Source organism: Calypte anna, chromosome Z, assembly GCF_003957555.1.
Source record: "Calypte anna isolate BGI_N300 chromosome Z, bCalAnn1_v1.p, whole genome shotgun sequence".
NCBI lineage: Eukaryota > Metazoa > Chordata > Aves > Apodiformes > Trochilidae > Calypte > Calypte anna.
Genome location: NC_044274.1, coordinates 22,081,933 through 22,106,025, shown reverse-complemented (window position 1 = coordinate 22,106,025; position 24,093 = coordinate 22,081,933). Strand labels below are relative to the sequence as shown.

The 24,093-nt window shown below is 40.9% G+C and overlaps 1 protein-coding gene across 1 annotated transcript in view; it reads right to left on the bottom strand.

The window, feature by feature from the left end:
- Positions 1-23,003, bottom strand: part of ZNF462 (zinc finger protein 462) — a 52,626-nt gene extending 29,623 nt beyond the window's left edge. The window contains exons 1-6 of the mRNA XM_008497537.2: positions 22,758-23,003; positions 16,681-22,166; positions 15,624-15,788; positions 13,668-13,771; positions 10,455-10,573; positions 6,108-6,299 (exon numbers count right to left, since the gene is read on the bottom strand). Coding sequence (XP_008495759.1) covers positions 6,108-6,299; positions 10,455-10,573; positions 13,668-13,771; positions 15,624-15,788; positions 16,681-22,166; positions 22,758-22,977 — 6,286 coding nt within the window. The 5' untranslated portion in view covers positions 22,978-23,003. The remainder of the gene's footprint in view (positions 1-6,107; positions 6,300-10,454; positions 10,574-13,667; positions 13,772-15,623; positions 15,789-16,680; positions 22,167-22,757) is intronic.
- Positions 23,004-24,093: the final 1,090 nt, after the last annotated feature.

Sequence of the window (24,093 nt, the reverse complement as noted above, 5' to 3'; positions counted from 1 at the left end):
CTATTGTTCCTATCCTATCCATGTTTTCTAGTGTTCAGTCATACATTTTTGTATCCCTCAGTAAGGAAGAGTTGGAAGCAGACAGTAGCCTTCTGATGCTATGCCGTTAAAATGCAGATTGTGGCATTTTGTTGCCTTGCACTTAAGACAAGAGGAACGGAGCTGACCCTTCACAGCGCAACAGTAGAAACTTGTATCTGTGACACATACTTGCCCAAAGAACAACAGTATCACCAATAAATCCATACAACCCTTCTGGGCAGAGATTAACATCAATATAGCTTCTATATTTTCACAAAGACTTTGAAAGAATATAGAAACACATCTTATTAAGGATTCACCAAATCCTCATAGCAGTTTGAAGTATTTCATTTTACAGAGAATTAGTGTTCAAATTCTCAAAAGTGTTTAGCCACATTTCAGCATAAAGGGCAGGTTAAGTAAAAAAATTTAAACTCATTAAAAAGCCAATCACACTAATTCAAATGAATATTCAAAGACCACCACTTATTTTTTTGCAAAAGAAAACATAATGATCAAGGATGAGGAGAAGGTTGAGACACCTAATGCCTTCTTTGACCCAGTCTTTAGTAGCAGGACTAGTTGTTCACTGGTTACCTAGCCCCCTGAGCTAAAAGATAGGAATGGGAAGCTGAAGCCCTCATAATCCAAGATGAGATGGTTAGTGACCTGCTGCACACACACAAGTCTAAAGATACAGGTGGGATCCACCCAAGCGTACTAAGGGAGCTGGCAGAAGTGCTCGCCAAGCCAATTTTCATAATTTACCAGGGAGATCCCAGCAGAATGGAGACCGGCAAATGTGACTCCTATCTACAAGAAGGACCAGAAGGAAGACCCAGACCTGTCAAGATTACAGACCTGTAAGTCCAACCTCGGTGCTCGGAAAGGTTATGAAGCAGATCATCTTGAATGCCATTATGCAGCATATGGAGGATAACTGGGTGATCACATTCAGTCAGCACAGCTTCATGAATGGCAGGTCCTGTTTCATGAACATTATTTCTTTCTATGACAAAGTGACCTGCTTAGTGAATGAGGGAAATGGATGTTGCCTACACTGTTTCTCCCAGCATTCATTCTCCTGGAGAAACTAACTGCCCATGGCACAGACTGGTACATAGACTGGTATCTGTATGGTCAGGCTCAACTAATTGAAGTGAACGAAGTTAATTCAGTTGGCAGCTGGTCACAGGTGGTGTTCCTAGGGCTCAGTGTTAGGGCCAGTTCTTTTTAATATCTCCACCCATCATCTATAGAAAGGATTGAGTGCAGTAAGTTGCAGATAACACAAAGTTGGGCAGAACTGTTGATCTGCTTGAGGTAATGCAGGCTCTGAAGAGGGATCTGGAAAGGCTAGATTGACAGGCCAAGGTCCATTGTATGAAGTTCAAGATGAAGTACCAGGTCCTGCACTTGGGTCAAAACAACCCCATGCAAATCTACAGGCCTGGGGAAGAGTGGCTGGAAAGCTGCACAGTGGGAAAGGACCTGAGGGTGCTGGTTGACAGCCAGCTGAATATGAGCCAGCAGTGGGCCCAAGTGGCCAAGACAGCATCCTGGCCTGCATAAGGAATAGTGTGGCCAGCAGTAGGGAAGTGATTGTGCCCCTGTACTTAGCACTGGTGAGGCTGCACCTTAAAAACTATGTTCAGTTTTGGGGCCCCCACTACAAGAAGGACATTCAGTTGCAGAAGTGTGTCCACAGAAGGGCAATGAAGCTGGTGAAGCATCTAGAGAACAAGTCTTATAAGGAGCTAGGGTTTTTCAGTCTGAATAAAAGGAGGTTAAGGGGAGACATTATTGCTCTCTAAGACTATCTGAAAGGAGGTTGTAGCAATGTGGATGTAAGTGTCTTCTCCAAAGTATAAAGGGACAGACCAAGAGGAAAGTGCCTCAAGTTGTTCCAGCAGACGTTTAGCCTTGATATTAGAAGAAACTTCTTCAATGAGAGGATTATCAAACACTGGAACAGGCTGCCCAGGAAGGTGGTGGAGGTCACGATCCCTGGAGGTGTTTAAAAGACATGTAGAGGTGGTGCTTAGGAATATGGTTTAGCACTGGATTTGGCAGAGTTAGGCTAATGGTTGGACTCTGTCATAGTTTGAGTACGAAGAACTAAAGCAGGAGACCCCCCCATCGGGGTCCCTTCCCTCCCATTCCCTGCCCACACTCTATAAAGCTCAGGCAGACCTCAGCCCCTCCTCTCTTTTGCCTGCTCTGTGCTTCACTGCTGTTCCCCTGCACTCCTTTACCCCCAGCTCGACACTGCTCTTCAGAATCCACATCCACCAGGTGCTGGGAAGAGCCCTGGAGCCCTCTCCTGAGCAAGGGGCCCTCAGGCACCTGTCCCTGACACCATCGGGTTGGATATATATTTGTATAGATTTGTATATTTGTTCTTTAACCCATGTGTTACTGCCCTTCTCCTGTCCTAATAAATCTGTTTCCCCTTTAATTTCAACTTTAAGTCTCTCGTCTATGTTCCCCTTTTATCTTTCTTTGGGAGGGTGGAGGGGTGGTAATAGAGAAAAATTGTGTCCTCTGATTTTTGGTCAGCTCAATCCACTAAGCAGTGACACACTCAAAGATCATGAAGGTTCTTTCCTACCAGAAAGATTTTGTGATTCTGTGAGAAACAAATTACACTATCAGGAGACCAAAAGATAATTTTACCATGATGACAATCTTATAATTCAACAAGAGCTGGACACCACAAACCATTCAGTGCCCCTGTGTTATTCGAAGCAGAGAAAAGTTGCATTAGTGATTAATGCTTACTTATTTATTGTGACCAAAACAGAAGTTAGATTAGGATACAATTAAAGCTGTTTCCTTACATACCAAGACAGGCTAAGTGCATTGATGTTGTTCAGCCTAGAGAAGAGAAGGCTCTGGGAAGGACCTTTCAATACCTAAAGGTGCTTACAGAAAAGCTCAGGACAGACATTTCACAAGGGCATGTAGTGATAGGACAAGAAGTAGTGGCCTTGAAATGGAAGAGGGTAGATTTAGTATAAACATTAGGAAGAAATTCCTGACTATGAAGCGTGGTGAGACACTGGGATAGTTCACCCAGAGAAGATGCAGATGTTCCCTCCCTGGAAGTGTCCAAGGACAGGTTGGATGGGGCTTGCAGCAACCAAGTCTAGTGGGAGGTGACCCTGCCCATGGCAGAGGGATTGATGAACTAGACTGAGTAACTAGATGATCTTCAAGGTGCCTTCCAAGCCAAACCATTCTATGATTCTATGAAAATATCTCCCAACATGCAAAGAGAAGTGGTATTAAAAAACAGCATCTTCCAATAATGTCTTTGGAACAAAGCCACCTATGCTGACTCACCAAGACTGACACAATTACCTTCTTTCAGTACTGCTCTCAGAGGCATACAAGCACTGAAGTGGTTGTGGTTGCTTTCTAATGACAATGTAGTTCCTAAAATATTCAGTGCCTACTCCACTTTAACTCACACCCCTGAGAAGTATATGAAGTAACCAAAACATCTCCAGGATATACAGCTGAACACGTAAGCTTCCTGCTACCAACACAGAACTAAGACAGATGAGTCACAGAAATTTAAATATATTCACAAGTTTTAAAGACTACATCAATCTAAAAGAACAAAAGACATTTTCTAAGAAAGGCCCTTTAGGGAATAATTTACCCAGGAAAAAAATAGCATCAGCAGAAGTTCCACCATACTGTTGTCCCCAAATTGTTCCATTTACACATTCACTCTGCTATTACAATTCAGTACATGTTTCCCTTGTCTCCATTTTTACAGCGCTCAACAAGTGGCAAGAACAGTTCTCTTCAAATACACTCAACTCATCCTGCTCTATGTCCTATTCCAACCACAATATTCATCTACTGACAAGAACATACACTTTCTGCAACCACTTCAATTATACTAGCTTGCTGTATGCCTACCAACCTATGAATCAATTTAGGAACAACATGATGCAATCTTCTGTCTGCCTTTAACCCCAGCCCTAATTCAATTTTGTATCCCCAGTCAATTAACTTCATCCTAACCCACACTGCAGATTATTTATACACACTAACACAAGCATAATTCAACTATGCTACAACATGTTAGCCCAACTTAATATTGCTGAACACAATACTGTCTGTCACAGCATTTCCTGTTACTGGGCCTACTCTTTCCTCTAGTCTTATATCTCACCTGCAACTTGCAGGCATAAGCCACAGATATATTGATTTATACCCTTCTGAAAACCTTCTGAAAACCAGAAGAGCAGCCATAATTAGCCTGAGCTGCAACCAACTTCCTAATATAAAAAACTTAGTTAAAAAAGGTTATTCCTTCCTCAAGAAATGACTGAAATATTAACATGATTACTATAACAGCTGTACTCATCTGAGTAGCTTCCCAGCACGTGGCTTCTATTAATATGAAAGCAACTTAACCTTTAGCTGCTTAAAGGCAGTCAAACTAACTGAGACAAACTGTGGGATTTCAGACTGCAATATACATCTAGGTAACAGACTCAGCTTCATGAAATGTTTTTGCTAATAGAGTCATCATTTTATGTACTTTCCTCAAGGCTAAAAACTACATTCTACAAAAATCTGCACTCAGCTTTTAACTTCACTATCCAGAGCTTTGAGCTCCTGGGATAAGCAAAGAAAAAAAAAAAAAAGAGGAAATTAAAGTATTGCCCCATATCTCTCAATGCACCATTGCTACTAAGAGACAGTTAACAGACAGGCAAGACATGAACAGCCACTGAAAATTATTCTTCACTTCTTAGTATGGGAATATTTTTTTTAAAAAAGGCAATAAAACATAGCAGAATACATCACGAGATGTACTCTGCCTGTTGGAATAGCTTAAGATAGCATCAGCAAAAATAAAAGTTCATTTAGGAGTCCTTACTGCACTATTCCAGCCAACATTTTGACAAAGGTAGTATCAGAGCAGCTGGTCAAAATCTTTTGCTAACTTTCTGGTTGTGGTTCCAGAAGTGAGGTGGTGAACCACAAAAATATTATTCACATTTCCCTCTTTCTTCAATACTGTATTTCTATGCTGATTACTTTTTTCTTTAGATCCCTTTCTAGCATTTTGTAAGCTTATTTCTTATCTTTCACTTTTTCTGCTGAGGAAAGAAAGATACGTCCCATCTGTAGTTCTCCAAGCAAATCAGCAACAACAAAAAACCCTAGGAATCTCTGAAAAATCTCGAAAAAAAGAGATATTTTTTCCCGTTTTTCAATATGCCATCCATCCATCAATCCCAGTTCCTTCAATATCTACAGAGCTGAACCTTCCATTTACAGTCATCTACATTCTCTTACTGTGTCCATACAACTCATCCAGGGATTAAGATCTTTTTCCCAAAGACCACACTTAATCGGCAGGAAATGACACCTAAAGCATGCTTTATAAGCTACCTCATAAAAAGCCTTACCATTTGCTACAATGCCACACAGCACTCTTCTATGAGTTTGCATATTCCCTCTTAGCAATGCCCCTCCCTCTGATACTTTCCAAGTATATTCCGCATACTCCTCCAGTACAAGGGAATTAAGATCTTTGAATGGAAAATAAAATGTTTCTCAGATTCTTCTTTCTGCAGGTGCAGGTCGTGTGAAGGTGCTTTTTGTGTCTCCTTTGTAGCAAGAATAATAATTACTTTTACCATCATTATGGGTTCACAATTTAAGCTTTATCATGTGATTTTGGCTAGATAAAGAGGTGTTTTTCAGGACTACGGATGGAATTAGAGGATCTCTTTCCTACTTACTATCAATTGTAGCTCTGCCTTTGGAAAATTTTGGCAGTTTAAATGTTTGCTAAGAAGTAAAGCCAGCACTGACATATTCTGAAGTCAATTGGTGACAGGACAAGTTAATGTAGTATGAACTGGTGAGGACCTTGTGCAGGCCACTTCCTACAGCACCATCCTTACTCTTGGTCTTGATGCAACTTCTGTTTTTTCTAAATGATCAATGAAGCTGCTTTTTTTAGCCAAGCTGCCTGCTGTAATTTTTTTTTTCAATAAAAATATGAAGTGGCACCTTAGACAATTAAATTCTTGCTCTGAGGCACCTCTTACCATTAGAGTCCTCCACTTCTTCGGCAGCAGTGTGGTTCTTGGAGGTGTGGTGGGCGTGTGAGGCTGCAAAGTTGACATAGCGGGGTCTTGGTAGTGTCAGTGCTTTCCCATGCACTTTCAAGGAGTGCTCTTTCAGCTGGCTGATAGTCATGGTGGAAAATGAGCAGGAGGAACATTTGTAGGCATGTTCACCTGGGTGAGCGAAATACAGGCAAGTCATCAGCTCACAAAAGAAACAAAATGGGGCCCCCATACTTCTCTTACTGAACTTGGCATTAAAATTCCCATGGACTCTTCAGTGAAAGTCTGATCCCAGAGAGAACAAGCTATGCATATCTCCTTGTTGGAGCAGGCTGGAGACTGTAGATATAGACCCCTGCTTTGGACTAAAGAATCACTGACAGCTGCAGATCCTTGTAAAATGACCGATGCCAAAAAAGCTACCGGACTCTTAGCACACCTATGTTGCATGGTATGAGAAGAAAACAGACTCTGGGATGAAAATGGAGTAATTGAACTATAGCACTTTCGAATTTCTTTGGGAGAACAGCAACTAGAGATGGTGAAGTCATCTGTTTCTGCATGCAACACATCCAGAGGTCATTATTAATGAAGAAAGAACACTACAAAATGCTAAAAAATGTGCCCCTAGAAAAGAAGAAAAAAAAAGGCAAGAGAGGGTGGGTAGGAAAAAACATTTGTATACAGGGAAGGTCAGATTTTCCTTATAAAAAAACATCCATTAGGCAGGAATAATCTTCACAGAACTGATAACCAAATCCTGGTTGATTTACTACAAGAAGTGAACATAGCAATACAGAGAGCAGTGCGTATCTGTAAGGCTATGTGAAGTATGTTATGAAAAAGCACTAAAAGAAGTGAAAGAATGAAAGTAATGAACAGCAGTGAATTTAATTTTGAATAAATTCCAAGCCACAGAGACAGCAAACAAGGGGAAACAAATCCTGAGACAAGATTTGTTTTGCTTTAAGCATGGAGGCAACTGGAACGCAAAGTGAAACTGTCCCAACACAAACAATGTAAAATATTATACAGGTGCCACATTATTGTTTTGGAAGTGCCACTTCCATGTGTAAGAGCAACACTGGCCACATATGAGTTGTACGTAAAGTTCCAAAACCAATATAGGAGTGAAATATTCATCAAAAGTAATAGGAGAACAAGAACAGCTTATGTTTTCCATCTCTCAATGAATTTAGAAAACAAGGTTTTCAAACAGCATTTTTTCCAGCACCAGAAATAAGTGAAGCAAAAGAGAATGTGAAAACACATGTATTGCAGCAAGTCAGAGTAAGCACACATGAAAAGATTAGCAACCATCCTACATTAAGTAACTCCAGAAAAACTATGCTAAACATGAGGAAAAAATGCAAATTCTTAAGAAGTGTCTTTTGGCAGTTCTGAAAATGAACAGATCTGAAATGGTGAAACAAGAAATTGTCCCACATGCTTTTTCAAATTACATTCCTCACCTGTATATTATATCATATATAAATTTTCTTTTTACAAGCAGAAAGAAAATATTTTTTGTATAGCACACACATCAATGGAACAGGATAATGTAAAGGAGAAAAGAAACTTCAAGGTAAGATACCAATGTGATACAGATATAGACCTTCACAGTTTGCCAGTATAAAAGATTCCTGAATAATAGTATGCAGCAACTATTAGCTTAAAAGCATCACATAACATTAAGGCAAATAGAGGACGGTAACATATTATGCAGTCTAGACACAACAAATACAGCCACTAATCAGCCATAACAGCTCAGGTGAACATCAGCATAACAGGATGTTTTTGATTGCAGAGGAAAGGCTAGTGTTTGGCTTAATAAAAGCTTTCTGTACCATATTGACTGCTGGTTTTGCATTTAATAAATCCATTCTATTAATACATGTACAAATAAACAAATATAAAAAATCTAAGTGATGAGTCTGAACACCCAGTACATACTCAAAGCATTATGTTCCCGATAACACAGAAACTGACAAGCACCAATACTCTGTCTTACAAACATCCATTTGTGCATGTAGTGCATTTGATGTAATGACTCATAAAGCAAGGACATAAGAAATAATAGCAAAGGCTCCTCAAAAGATGTAAGGAAACAAAAAACCAAAAAAACAAACAGGTTAAAAACTTCAGATGGAAGCAACAGAAGGTTCATATGGAGATACTGTAAACTGCTCTGCCTTATGGCTAAGGAGATGGCACACACTGGATATAAAAATGAATGCCAGAAACACTGACTGGTACCAGCTGTCAGGCAAGAACACATTTTATAGTCCAGTGAATTTTGACCGATCCCCAGAAAATAAGGGAGAGAGGCAGACTGAATTAATAGACTTCAGGATTTTACTGAATTTTAAAGATCTTCAGGAAACTTCAGAAAAAAAATCAGGGGAATTGAAGCTTCCACTGCTAATAGTGCTAAACTGATGAGATGACTGACATTAGACAAAAAAAACTGGTAACATTCAGAAAAGCACTGTATTACTGAAAAACTGGGGAGACCGAAAAAAAGTCTTCAAAACATGTTTATTCAGTATATTTATTGCTGACGGATCAATTCAAAACACAACAAAGCAAAGCTCTACTGAAAAACACAAGCAATTTTTCTGTGATGTGATCATTCGTGTGATAGAAATGGACATGAGGCAGAAACAGATCATAATCCTTTGGAAACTACACCTCATTGTGCAAGCACTATCTAGGCAATCATGAAATTATGTTCCTGTTTGATGCAAAACAGGAATGTCCACTAACCAAGTTCAAGAGCATTAAATCATAATAAACAAATTAATGAGTTACATGAAGAGAAGGGTGAAGTAAATATTAATTGCATGCTAACTTTGGCTCTAAAAAGCTGGGAGGTTCAAACCATACAACACAGTAGCCCAACCATACAATAGCATAAAGAAAACATTATTTTATGGTTGATGAAGATAAAGAACCATGTCACCTCCATCCAGGATGTAGGACTCTGTATACTGGAACTGCTGAATACAGTTGTATTTCCTAGAAGGGACAGAACACCATGGTTCCATACAACAGGAGGTTGGTAAAAGTTAACCTAAAGCCAATACCCATCCAATTACACAAAAGGGTCTTGGCACAAGCTCTGTGAAATCCAAAATCAATAAAGGAAATGAAGTACAAGTCACCATCAAGCTTGCCTATATTTTTTTAGATGAAACGTGTCCTTGGATCCATGGTGAGAATTAATACATTTTTTTATTTTAATCAGCAGAGAGCTATGAACTCTTTCTGCCTTTTCTGCCCATTTTCCTGATTCCTCCCCCACCTAACCTGAGTTATATGATATAATGTAAACAAATAATAAAGGAACACACTTCTATCTCTTTTTCAAGGGCTACGCCTGTACCAGGAGTTCCTACTTTTTAACAACTGGGCTAGTCTGCAGGTTTTTTGGACTGGTCAATATGCTGTTATTTGCACCAGACTGCATGTATGCAGTGCAGTTTGAGGGTTAATGTTTTTGTCTAGTTAACCATAAAGATGCAGCTGTAGCTAATGGAGTCACTGGCTTTTGACTCCTATCTTCTGTTAACATTCCTATAATGCATAATATATTACAGTGCCAGGAGTCTAAGGCAAAGGAATAAATATAAGCAAATTCTGAATCTTGAACTTTTTAATACTCGAAGTGCAACACTTCCAGGTGATTTATCCTGTATACACATCACCTTCCCAATTCCTGTTCATCACAAGAATATCTGTTAGCTTGCTTGTATGGATTCCGTACTGCAGTACAGATATTTGCAAGACAAATTTCAATGGATGATAATGAAATTGCACCACTCTCCTTCTGCTGCAGAGAGATCTAACTCCCAAAGTTTTCAAATTTTGGTTTTAACATAAAAGACAGCAAAAGACTGTACCAAAACCAGGGTGCAGTCCACAGTCCTTTTCCCAGAGTCACCTAAAGTGCAAAGTAAATACACATATACTGGAATTCACCGCCAATCTGTTAAGACATCAATGGAATAAGAAGACTGATTTAAATTTCTCTTGGAAGCCAGCAGAAATAATGAGAAAAAATTACTCATACAAAATAAATTAAAAGTAAAGGAAAAAGTTCTTAAAGTATTCATCACTTCTAAATTCTTGTCCTTCCAAAAGCATTATCCAAACTCCAGCTTATTACAACAGGTGCATAGGCTGGCCAATCCTTAAAATCAATCCTTAAAATCTTACCCAAATTCAGTGACAAAACATGTGATTCAAATCAGAATATCTGATCAGCAACAAGAACACATGGGCCATTTCACTGGCTGCACTGCAAAACTGAGAGAGAGAACTTACCAGCATGAGCCTTGAGTATATGGGTTTTCAGGCGGCTGTTATAAGAGGACTTGAATGGGCACAGTTTGCAACGAAAAGGCTTATGGTGTCCATGATGGGTCTGCATATGACGATCCAGACTTGAAAAGAGAAAGACAGAAAAGGGAAACACAGAAGAGTAAATAATTTCAACTATTCATACAGATGCAAAGCAAAACACCTAGCATCAGTAATAAACAAAAGAGGCAGACTAGGTTCAACTACTCTTTCTCATACTCTCTCTTAAAATTCAATAGGTTTGCTTACAGAGTGAAACAATTTCTAATCTGAGGAAAAAAAGCAGAGCTGACACCAGTTCTGTTAAGCAGAAAGCAAGCTACTTTAGATAAACTTATAGGGTAAGATTAGTATAAATTAAATTATATGTGACCCAGACTTAAAGGACTGGAAGAAGAAATGAGAAACAGACAATAATAATAAAATTATGATCACCATGATTTTCTCCTGGCAAACATTTTTTGTGAAAATATGCACTCTTTTTTTCTGTTGAGGAGGGCGGGGGTGGGATGAAGAAGGAAGACATTTGACCAGCTTTACTGAGGAAGCCTTCATTTGGTTACAGCAGCAGCAGCAGCAGATTAGAGATCCTGCTCTGAGGAGCATGCCAGCAGGCTGCAGCTGATGAGTTCCAGGCAGAAGAGTTTCAGATGGTAACAGTATGTAAGATTCTGCATGAAGCTCAACTAGAGAAGAAGGAATGATGAAGACCAGGCTTTGCTTTCTTCACGGAAACTGGAAGTTACAGACAGCCTGAATACTGAGGGGTGGTCAATACCTGCTCTCTCTCCACAGTTTCGCATACAGCTGAGTAAAATTTGGAAGGGAAAAGAGGATATTATCCATGTTTTCTAACAGAAAATCAAACTTATTCTATCTGATTGAGCACTGCAAAGCTCTGCAGCTCATACACTTCGGTTGATAGCCATGAATTCAAAGTCTTTAGGTGGCAGGCAGGTAATTTCAGCTCAGACTGCAAATACTTTCTGCACAGCCTCTTCCTTGGACACACTCATGCTTTGTGATCCAATCTCAGTTTGAGTTGTCTTATGTATGAGGACAGAACAAGTACAGCACACTCACTAGAGGAGTGGTAATTTGGCAAAACAGCAACCCACAGCCACCCCCTCCCCCGACATCTTAATCTTAGATGCAATTCAGGCTATTTACTAATATTTTTCCTAAACTGTATATTTCTTAATGACTATCAATATGTAGATCAAGTGGAGGTTGTTCAAGACTCTCCAAGCTACAGAGGATTGTCATGGGATCTTTAGTTCCCAACTGACAAGAACTTGACCCAGAAAATCCCCAGGTACAAGAGCTAACACTGAAGTCTATGTATCCAAGAATCTGATGATGGAAAAAAAATAACAAATGAATTTATGTCCCCTCTAAGGGCTGTTTCACAAAAATACAATATCCTAGAAATCCAAGACCGAGTTTGTGGCAAGATAAAACATACAGCTTTTCCAGAGAAATGGAAAAAATATCTCCTAAATGAGTAAGACATTGACTTGCAGTGAATACTTCTCAGAACAGAACTTGTTTTTAATAGCCAACGGAAAATGAACCTACCTAACAATTTAAGAAGACTGACAGAAAATTATACAATACATATCACACTGTTATAAATATGTATCTTAAGATATTCTCCACAGAAATAATTAAAACTATATTCACAATCACATACTTGGCCAGCAAACTTGTTCCAAGGCATGCTTTTAAGTTTTGGTCAGATCTGGGCTGTCTAAACATTTGATTTGGTTTCTTCCACATACATTATCTTCCAAGAGAGCAATGCCATTAGAAAAAAAAAATTCAAGATGAAGCAGACAACTTCAACAACAGCAACACAACCTATTAGCAAGGTAGGTAATACTTGAAGAATTCTTCCCTGCCATCCACCACTTTCTGAGTTGTTCTTCCACTTGTATGACATAACTTCATTCACTTCCTAGGTACAAAACAGTGACTAGAGGCCAAACTAGCTCAAGTCTAATTTTGGAAGCAAACCAGTTTACCAGACAAAGAGAAGGCAGTGTAAACAATGTGATGAAAAAGTGTTCTCCATGGCCAGCCTTGCCAAAGCAAAGTGGTGTATGCCTGGTAGCACCCATCCTTCCTCCAGTCCCTTTCTTACTGTTGGCTGCTCAATCCCATGGACCTTTTCAACCATGCAACCCAGACTGTGGCATCAGCTTGCAACACTGTGACACCAGCAGAAATCTTGCTTTATGATAGGAGTTTAAAAATACTTTTTATCATGCTTTCTCTCCCACATGCAAACACGTTACATGCATTTGATTGCAAAACAGTTAACAACCATGAATGCTTGCATCAAGAGGACGTGGACCCCTCTTGTTTTGATAAAATAATAGATAAGCACCTCTTCTCCCCAGAAAATTTGTAATTGTGAATCAGTCCAAGAAGGCAGTGGAAAATTTCCCACAAACCCCATTTTATGGTGGTTTGCCATATACATATCACTACTGTAAAAATATTTTTTAAAACCAAGCTAAAGGCAAAGTTTGCTTTATGGAAACAAATCATAAGAGACAGGACTATTAATGTTGACTGTATTTTTCACGTGCTATATATGACAAGGGAATGGGCTGAGGGAATCTCTAGTATACCACACTGGTGTGAACTTAAAATAGTTATAGCCTAAAATGGCATACCATAATTAAAAAAAAAGAAACAAGGTAAGTTTTTGATAGTTATTTCATCACTAGAAATTATAACTCAGCCATCAAAGAACTGTAATAATTATACACAAGGTAGTGACACGCAGCATGAGTGCCTTATATGTGAGAGATTAACAAGGAAAATACTTTCCTCTTCTTGACTTTTAAGTCTCGTGCATTTGACAAGGCTGTGTAAGTGGTGGTCTTCGCTGTTCCCCTATTTTAAGAAGTCTTGATCTTTTGTTTTCATGCTTTTTTACTACTTTCCAAAAATAGGGGGCTTAAACAAATTCAAGAAGATAGAAAAATGTGACCTTTCATAAATAGCCACTCACACTGGCCAAAGATTTTGCAGCATGGAAAATACCTAAATGCTAAAAAAACTGTTGCTCAATATCAAGTTCAGGATTATCTACTTCAATGTCAACCCACAAAACAGTAGTGCTAGTTTGCGCTTCTTTTGAAAACAAAACAAAAAGCCACAACTTACTTGTGCCTGAAAGCAGAGACAAAGGAGCAATACTGGCAGCTGTACTTGTCTTCTCGGGTAAACATGGCCAGAGCCAAGTGACTCCTCTCGTGAGATCGCAGACCCTGCATAGACATCAAAACCTGGTCACACTGGCTGCAGTGGTAGGCCCCAGGCCTGCTTTCATCTTCCAAGGATGTTCCATATTCAGCTTCTTTAAATTCAAGACTGCCAGGGTCTTTGGCTCCCTCACAACGCTCCATCAAAGTTGTGTTTGGACAATCTTCAGCTTCCAGCTAAAAAACACATACCCTCCCATCCCCCAAGCCATGAATTCTCTCTCCCTTCTGCCCCTCAGTCTCTCCCATGTGTTCACTATAATGCCTAGGTTTTGCAATGTGTTACTTTTCTAAATGTCCCTACATAAACTCCACACCAATGGCCAGGGTCTACTCTTGGGAGGCAAAAACCTTATTATATCTACTATATACATACATATGTATGTAAAAATAATCTCACTCCTTGGTCACATTTCTGTCAGATAATCCAGAAAGACAAGACACTGAATAAACTATATTTCAATAGTCTTGTTGCAAACTTCTACACTTGATCAGGTAAGCAAGGTATAGAGAAAGTACATTTTTTGTTTATTTGGCTCTAGCTTATAGTGTATCTGCTCCGCAGACTAGATCAGTAGTCTTAGTCTACAGGGGACTTGTCTATCAGTGTCAAATATTCAAGAAAGAAGCTGTCATTCTTAACACCCTAGAATCCTCTTTAAAACTAAAAAGCAAGCAGAAAGTCCTTTTTTTCCTTTTTTTGCCTTTCCTTCCCCTTCCCTTGCCCTTCCATTTCCCTTCCCTCCACCTTCCCCTTCCCTTTTCCTTTCCCCTCTTCCTCTCCCTTCCCTCTTTTCCATTTCCCTCTTTTCTTTTCCCTTTTCTACCCAGAGAATGAATTTTTGCAGCAACCTTAACAGGATTTCATCACATTCTTTTGGCCAGGAATTACAGGAAAATTTTCATTTACTCAAAAGAAAGCACTGATCCTACATAAACTCTGCTTGAGAAGCCTGGAAATCTGTTAGGAGGGAAGCATCTGAATCTGTCAGAAGTACTGGGTAAGGTAAAGGAATATCAGTGGTAAGGTAATGAAAACTCTCTCAGGAAGCATGAGTTAGGCAATAAGGCACTCAGCTTCCTCATAACAAGCAGATGATGTCATGAAAACAAGGATGCCTCAAAAGAAGTTCAGGCAATGAAAGCTGCAGCAGGAGTCTTGGCCAAGAGTTCACTGCAGCACAAGGAGGAATACATAGCTGTTTCCTCCTGTCTTGTTGCACTTTCACTACCCTTGACAATAACCTGGAAATCATGCTGTGGAGCATGGCTTGTCCCTGAAGATGTCCTAGAAGGCATCCCTTTTCACAGGGAGAAAGGAACAACACAGTTACACCTAATCACCTGAATGGGACCACTGGCTCAGCTGACCAATGAATGCTTTGTTTGGAGCCAGCATGCAAATTTCTTGTGGAAAGGTTTACCACAAACAGCTTCGCACATTTGCACGTGCACACTTCTCAAAGACAAAAAAAAATTTAAAAAAATAATTAAAATAAAGAAGAACACAAGCAGCTCTTTTAGGATTTAACTAAGCAGAAATGTAGCCCAGAACAGCTGAAAGCAAGCCTCCTGCTCATGAGCCAAGTCTTTCAGTCATCAACGACATCAGTTCCTTTCTGGCTGAGAAGAAATGAGAATTAAACAGTCTTCATTAAACAGTCTTCATGAGTGGAAAGAAGTTAAAACATCTTAAAATAAACCAAATGCACTTCAGAAACTTTGTGTAAGTCATGGAATACCTGGTTCAGGAGCCATTCAAATTTACAAGACACTTCCACAAATTTTCAACTAATTCTTTATTTTAAACAATGCAAAAAGTTGCAGTCATCTTCAGTCACCTTTTAAAAATTCTTACCTTTACTGCAGCTGACACAGAAGAGACATTCCCATACTGCACATGCTTGCGGAGGTGATTACAGATGGCTCGAAGTGTTGGATGGACTTCCACACAAAATTTGCACTTGTAGCCAACCACCTTCCTCTCCTTAAGTTTTGAAATGTCTTCCAAGTGTCCAAAAGCCTGTTTAAGTATACAAACATAAATCACTAAAGTGTGCTTTGTTACCCGATTTTTAGGAAAACAGAACAATTTTACCCCTAATTTCTTGATGTACTGTTTTGCAAAACTGAAAGGTCAATTTATGTCTATTAATGCTTCCAGAATAAGTGGGTAAGACATCCATACAGAAGAAACCTTCAGTTTCTGCTGAACAGTGGGCCTTCAGAAGACCATTCCCTTTGGCCTGAAAGTGTGCTTTTGTAACACCGTAACTTCCCCAATAGTTGCATAGATCTTTTCCACAGCAAGTGTATTTCAAACAGAAGCTGCAGGAAGCAGGTAACTGGGAAAGAAGAACACAATTCGGCCTTCTGCTTATGAGGCACTTGCTTAAAGCTTCAGTCACTGCATGGATGCTGTAATATAATTGAATGCTTAACCAGAGAGAAAGTACTGAGAGAGAGAAGATTGAGAAGGACACTGATCTGTTATTCAGAGGTACACTGAAGAGTGGGGGTGTGACATTTTGTAAAGAATATGCAACAAAGTACATGAGAAGTTTGCCACAAGAACAAGGAATTGTCAGACACAGACCGCCTTCCAGAAGGAAGGGAGGATGGAAAAGAAGGTAAAGAAAATACTGAAGGAAGAAGTAGGAAGAAGCAGGGCTTCCTACAAAACCTAGAGGGAGTGCAGTATGGATGAGGGAATTAAAGCAGAATGTGCAGTTGACTTATGGAGCTCACTGGCATGCCAAGTCATTCATTAGCCTGTGGTCATTTGGCTGTCAAAGAGAACATGCAAGTAGCTATTAGTAACAGGAAGCCTCTTGGGGTGCAGAAAGAAGGGTAATGGTTTTGGTTCTCTCCCCTGGCAGGGAGCTGGGACAGAGACCAGACATGCAAGTCCTTACCCTCTCTTGTTTGAAATCTGCAAAAACACCATCTGCATATTTCTGCTTGCTCAAAAGCTGCTTCCTCCTCTCCTGACGTTTGGCACGCTTCTGGAATTCCTCGTTGTGACCATTCAAGTGTGCAGTCAGCTCTGCTGTGCTATGCACTTTCAGATCACAGTGCTTGCATTGATAGACAGGGTTCTGAGAGCGAGTGCCACTTCCCAGTATGGCAAAGTCCCTCTTCAAATCCTTGCTGTGGTGGTCAGTGTAATGCATGCACAGCAGCTCTGCTGTGCTGAAGGACAGCTTGAAACATTTTATGCACCTGAAGGGAAGCCACTCAATTTCCTGAGCCTCAGCCTCTACCTCGGGCTTTTCGAACTCATTCCTCTCCTCAGCTGGAGGTGGCTTTTCATGCTCATCAGCATAAACGGCAGTGAAGTAACCTCCCAGCTTGCTTGCATGCTGTTTCTTAGGGAAGACACCAGGGTGACGTTTCATGTAGTGGGACACAATACCCTTTTTGCTGAAGGACTGGAAGGAACAAAGTGAGCATTTCTTCTTCTCTACAGCCCTCCTCAGCTCCTCACTTAATTGAGGAGTGTCATCCTTGGGAGGAGATGGAATTATCACTTTATTGGGTTTGTCACTTATTGTCCTGGAGGCTGCTAAGCAGTGAGTGTAGTAAGCATCAATGTCATGTCTTTTCTGGTAGTGTGCTGCAAGCCCTTTGCGGATGGGGTTGGTGTATGAACACAAAGCACATTTGAAGAGGTTGTTCTTGCCCTCTGGCTGTGCCCGAACATTGTTATGTTTGATACGGTAGTGCCTAGCTATCCCCTTCCGGGTGGAGCAGAAGTATTTGCAGAGTTGACACCGGAAAACTGTGTGGGACACTAAATGAGAAGTGGAGAAATGAGGTGCTGGTATAGACATTTCTCCAATATCCTCAGCAGCAATTTCTGGGGAGGTCTTGATTTCAGTCACCATGTCTGGCTCCACTGAGGCAGACATCTTTGGTGGTGACTGAGCAAAAACATCAAATTCAGGTTGATTGTGGTATTTCTCATAGTGAATTTTCAGCTTCTCAAGTGTTCCATGGGTGTAAGGGCAGAGTTTGCACCTATAAGCACCATAGCCTTGCTTGAAAATCCTACTTGTCTCTTCCACATCATTCTGACCAATATCATTTGACTGCTCCACATCATGCACAAAGTCTTCAGCCGTGACCTTCACTGTTGGGTGCCTTTTCTGGTAATGTGTGAGAACACCATGAATGCGTGTGTTAATGTATGGGCAATGTCTGCATTTATATACAGCCCCTGGGTTAATGTCTATATCTTGAGCAAAGTCTGCAGCTTTCACTTTCATGCCAGGATGCTTTTTGCCATAATGTGTCAGGAGACCATGCAAGTTGTTGTACTCAGACTGGCAAACTGTACATTGATATGGTGTGGAGGAGATGGCAGGATTTGCAGAAGCTAGCTGGACAGTTTTTTCCTGGGAAAGGCTGGAATCCTCCACACACTCTGCATCCTGATCCATTTGTGACGTTGCTATCTGGTCTTCTGAATCCATCCTAGCCCCAGCTTCATCAGGCTGTGAAATGGACTTCTCAACAGCATCTCTTTCCTTAATGATATCTACCAACACAGATTCATCTCCATTCATGGCCCAAGGGTGAAATGCCTGGTAGTGATTAGTAATATCCCAAATGGAAGATGCTTCAAAAATGCAGTCCCTGCATTTATAGGTCTTTATCTCTGCTGGCATCACTAGGGCAGGAGGGGAAGGATCAGGACCTGCCCAGAGTTTAGTTGCCATATATGTATAGTCAACATAGTGCTCGGGATGTCTCCTTTGGTAATGCACAAGCAATCCACTTGGCTCAGTGTGTGAATAAATGCACCATTCACAGTGATAACCAGCTTCTATCAAGCCATCCAAAAATGCCCATCTTAGAATGGATGTCACTGTGGCCTTCAGGCTCGGATGGTCTTTCTTAATATGTTTCCTCAATGCATAGAAGTAAGGTGATGTGTAGCTACACTGCCTGCATTTGAGGGCTCTAAGCTTTGACTTGTCCCGTTCAGTGCTGGAGGTGTGAGCAGGCATGCTGCCAGTCAATTTCTTCTGGCTGCGATCACAAAGGCTTCTAATAGTGGCTGTGTGCTGCCTAATCACATCTGCATTAGCTTTGAAGTCACGATGCTTCTTTTGATAATGAATAAGCACACCTTTCACAGTCCGATTTCCATAATCACAGTGTTGGCAGAAAAACATTTCATTCTCTGATGGATTCATAGAGGTTTCAGATCCAGCCCGGCTCAATTGCTGCATTGACATTGGTGGCCTCTGAATACCAGGTGGCAACTCACCAGCTCTCATCATTGCTGCAGTAGGCGGTGCCTGTCTGATATATTTGGCAGTGACCTTTATTTCTGGGTGCCTTTTCTGGTAGTGGACAAGCACTCCCACAACTGACCGGTTGCTGTACGAACAGTGTTTGCAATAGTAGAGTTCAGTAGCAAGGTCTGGGGGAGGTGGTGGGGGAGGTGGTGAAGACAAGTTGGACAGTTTTGGAGAGACGGGTGACCCCAACTCATAAGACATCTGAGCCAAAGCAGAGCCCCTCTCAACAGAGACTACACGCATGGTCTTCTGAATTCTGAAATATGATGCTTTTTCTTCAGGGTGCTTTTTTTGGTAATGCACCAGAACTGAATGCATGTTAGGGCTTGCAAATGAACACACATCACAGTCATAAACAACCACAGAATTGACTGAAGGTTCCTTCTGATTTTCACATTCAGGACTAAAACTCTTGGCAGCACTTTTGTTAAAACCAGCTGGCACACCAGCCCCGCGAGCCATGGGGGTGGAGGTTGCCATAGTTTTTGGAGCAGAATTCAAGATCTCTCTTAGTGTCTGAGACTCTGTGTTCAGCCCTTCTTGCTGCTCAACAACATAACTTGAAAATATCATTGCATTGTTGATTTTCACTGTTGGATGCATTCTTTGGTAATGTGGCATCAGGCTTCTAACATTCGGGCTCGTGTAAGAACAGAAGCGGCAGCGGTAAATCAGATCAGAATGATCAAAGTTCAGTACATTCATAGCTTCAGGATGATGCTCTCCATAATGCTGCTGTAGGTCTTCAAAGTTTGTGTAGTCAATATAGCACTCAAGACACCGGTATACTGCACTGTGATCATTTGGATCCAGGATATATCTAAAGCTGAATTTAATATATGGATGCATTCGCTGGTAGTGGGTGCTAACACTCCTGGCAGATTTGTTGCTGAAATCACAGTGTTTACAATAGTAAAGCCTGCCAGAGTCATTAAACTCTGAATTTTCATTGTTCTGATCGGTACCATACATGTTTGACTGGTTTCCCAGAACAGAGGCATTAGGGCTCTGATGGTCCTTCATGCTGACAGAAGAATAGTAGTCTTCTTCATCTTCTGATAAAGTAAGCTCAATCTCTGCTCCATTGGTGGAACTGTAGTCATGCTGCATGCTTCTGAAGTTTGTTTCCTTCTGTGAATCATTAGCCTCTCTGCCCCACATTTGCTGAGGTACGTAAGAACTCGAAACCTCTATCATTGGTTCTGTTTGCTCTTCTTCTCTGTCTAACTCCACTTCTATCTCCACCTCATTGTCCTCCTCCTCTTCCTCATCATCCTCTACATTAATCACAGCATCTTCTTGCTGTTTGTTTTGGTTGATTTTGCTCTGAAGATTGCTTGCTATTTCATCAATTCTAGTTCTCTTTTTCACAGGAGAGAGGTCTAAAGGGAAGTCGTTTGACACCTTTCGAGGGGCCTTGGCAACAAAGTTATTTTTAGATGAGAGGCCCAGGATGGAGGTCTGGCTCTTCTTCACTGTGCTGGAAGAGGGGTGAGCATCTGCCTCGCTCTCTTGTGGTGTGTTTGATGCTGGTCCATCATATTTTGGCAAGTTGTCACAGAATGAATGTTTGTGCTGCTGATGAACTCTGAGGCCTTTCAAAGTTGTGGTTGAATAGTTGCACATTGTGCACTTGTAGGGATGCTGTGAATGGGGCTGGGGTGACTGCTGTTGCTGCTGTGGCTGCTGTGGCTGCACTGGTTCTAATATCCCAGCTGACTTCCTGCCATTTATATTTCCACTCTCATATGACACTGTGCTGTCATTCAGAGAAGAAGGGATACTTTCAGTCTGAGAATTCATAGTGTCCCAGTCTGATACTGTTCCTGTGTGACACTGCTTGTGGGCACCTAGCTTTAATGAACTCTTGCAGGTGAAAGGGCATTCATCACACTTGTACACAGCTGTCTTCCCAGACAGGTGGATGTTCTCAATGTGACGTGAAATGCTTCGGCGATGCATTGTCAGGAAAGGGCAAAAGGGACACTGGAACCTGTTCATATACCTTCTAAAGGGAATCCCCTTTGTTTCCAATAGTTTGTTGCCATCAGATCCCATCAGCTGCTCTGCGGACATTCCTGAGGTCTGGTGATCCATGGAGTTCAAGCCATTCTCGCTGTCCACTTCATTTAGCTCTTCATCTGAGCTGGAGTCATTTAGCATACTGCTTGTTTCCAGGTCAGCAGAAGAACTCGTCATATCAGCAATTCCATAGCGGGATCTGTCAGACAAATTAACCATGCCTGAGTTGTGAGGTGACTTAGGCTTTATTGGAGGGTAAGACACAGAAGAAAACTTCGAAGATGTAGAAGAGTTGGGCCTGATAAGGGAATTGCTGATAGAGCTCCTGAAGCTTGACACATTAGCATTTGACATCTCACGTCCTGGAGTGTTCATGGAGATGTAACTAGAGTTTGGAGAGGTATTCTGGGCACTCTTACTCTGCACATCAGGTGCACTAGTTCCATCTTGTTGCTGCCTCAGGCTTGACAGGACCTTTACCATGCTGCGATGCTTCTTCATCATGTGGTCACACCAGCGCTCCCTTCGAGGCGTCTGGTAGCTGCACCATTCACAGCAAAAGTTGCCCCTAGACTTTGTCAGGGGCTTCACCATGGATTCTAAAATGCTCCGCTCCACCACCTCTGCAGGCAGCTCCTTGCAGGCTTCTTGCACTGGCACAGAAGCAGACGTTGACTCAGACATCACAGTGGCAGCAGCAGGAGGAGTTGAACTCTCTTTCAGATTGCTTTTGTGATACATTTTCTGGTGCTTAATAATCCTTGCACGCCTTGGTGACTTGTAGGTGCAGAACTGGCAACTGAAAACTTTGCCAAACCCTTCATGCATCATGACATTGTAACTTAGGGAACTAGAAGTTGGTGGCCCCACTGAGCTCCCCCCAGCCTGTGCTCCATGAACCTTGCGCGTGTGCTCTATGAGGAGATTTTTGGAACGGAAGTAGCGCACACAGAACTTGCACTGGAAAAACTTGTTGGTTGGTTTAGGATTTGGAGCCATATGCTGACCATAAAAAGTCTGGCTTTGGTTATAGTAACTTCCAGTCCCCATTTGACTTGTTGCATTTTGCCCTAAAATGAGAATTAAGTTGTATATGTAAATAAGCAGAATAAAATAAGAGGCTTTTTTCTCCACCCATACTGTATGCATAAGAATGCAACCACATCCTGAAGAAATAATAATCACACCAGGATTCCCCTACATACTTATTGTGAGATCCGCACATCTGGCCATGGTCAGATAAAAATTACCATTATGCATAGCGTTTATGTATGTATGACCATGGTGCACAGTTTGATATAGATAATTTAAAAAATATCTTCTTAGGGGAAAAAAAAGCAAGCTAGCACACTGTTTTATAAAGTTCAAAATTTTGAGGCAGTTCATGGTAGTGAAGAAGAACCACGAAAATCTGAAAACCAGAAACAACTATGAAGAAATACATGAAAAGCAGAGGGGAAATAAAATCATTTTCCATGTTTGCATTATAGATAAAGATGTGGTTGGGACTAATATGGCTGAAGCCAGACATGCTTAGCTGACACAGCAAACAAGATAATGCAATTTTTTCAAATCATATTAAAAGTAGAAACTAAACCGCACTGAAGTAAGCCACTTGTGAAACAGAGACTTACAGCTGAGATCTTAGAGTTGAGATTTACCTGCTATTTCATCTGCAATTGTAAATTCATCCTTTACAGAAGAAAATTCAACTTCAGTCTGGTTGCTAGCATTCATGGAACCGGACCTTGGCTGGCTAGAACTTTCCTCTGAGACATCAGTTGGCTGGAGAAAAGCTGTGTGAACATCCTGAATGTGAGCCTTTAGGTCTTCGTAAGATGGAGCTCGAAAATCACAGCCATCACACTGCAATACCTCCATGGTTCAAGGATGATCTTTTACATCAGAAAATTCTACAGTAAAAAAGGGGAAGGAGAGATTTATGCTTAACAGCAGTGTCATTGTAACAAATCCTGAAAATAAGTAATAATACCAAGCTTATGATGACTCAGTCATTTATAGATTCCATAAATACTGTGGTGTAAATCTCAACTTTTGCTTACCATATTAAGAGGCACCAATTCAGATTCTCATGAAGTCCTATCAAGGTAGCTCTCAAGTTGATGACTCAACAGTATAAACAGTCACATTTCTGAAAAATAACTATTGATTCAATGGACTTTGTCCTCTTGCTTTTTCCATTTCACAGGATAGGGTTCTTCTTCAGAAATTGTCTTGCTCAAAGATGACAACCCATATGCTAGAGTTCATTCTCACTCTCAGTGAGACAATGGAATTTACAATAGAAAATGTTGCTTCTGCCTTTATGAGACCCGCTCTAACCTTCCTGGAAGTTGCCATATCCTGTCTGTTTCATTACCACAGATCAAGATCCTTCACAGGAAGAAAGTTGCCTTCTCAACATCCTATCCATGCTGGTGTTGGTGGGATACCTAGACATAATAGCAAGATCAGATGCAGCTACATGAACCCAAAGTATAACATTTTGCTCTACTCTAATTCCACCAAGTTTGTAAGGCCATCTCCATTCTTTGCTAAAATGTCATTTTAGGCTATTCTGGTGATGAGACCTTTGTGTGTTAGGGGGATGGAGACGGCTGGAGGGAGAAAGGGACAGCAGTGGCGATAGGAATACTGCAAAAGTACAATGGAAACAGGAGTTACAAAGACTGTGAAAATTCATTAAGTCCTTGATTTGTCCAGAAACATTGCATACTTTTAAGTACAAAGCAACATAAGAGATGGTTAACATAGCATGGTGGTTCTGCTTGTGACCAATTAACCCACAACAAAGAGATATGTTTCCACATTGCAATGAGAGGAGAAAGAAACAAGACAGAAACCTTAGACCTTCCTATCCTATGCAGCAGACACAAGAGCATCCTTTCTATGTTAATATGTTAATATGTCTTCCATAAGCTTCCATGTGCTGCACTGGGAAAGGATGAAGTGGGTGTTTCAGAAGTACAAGACAAA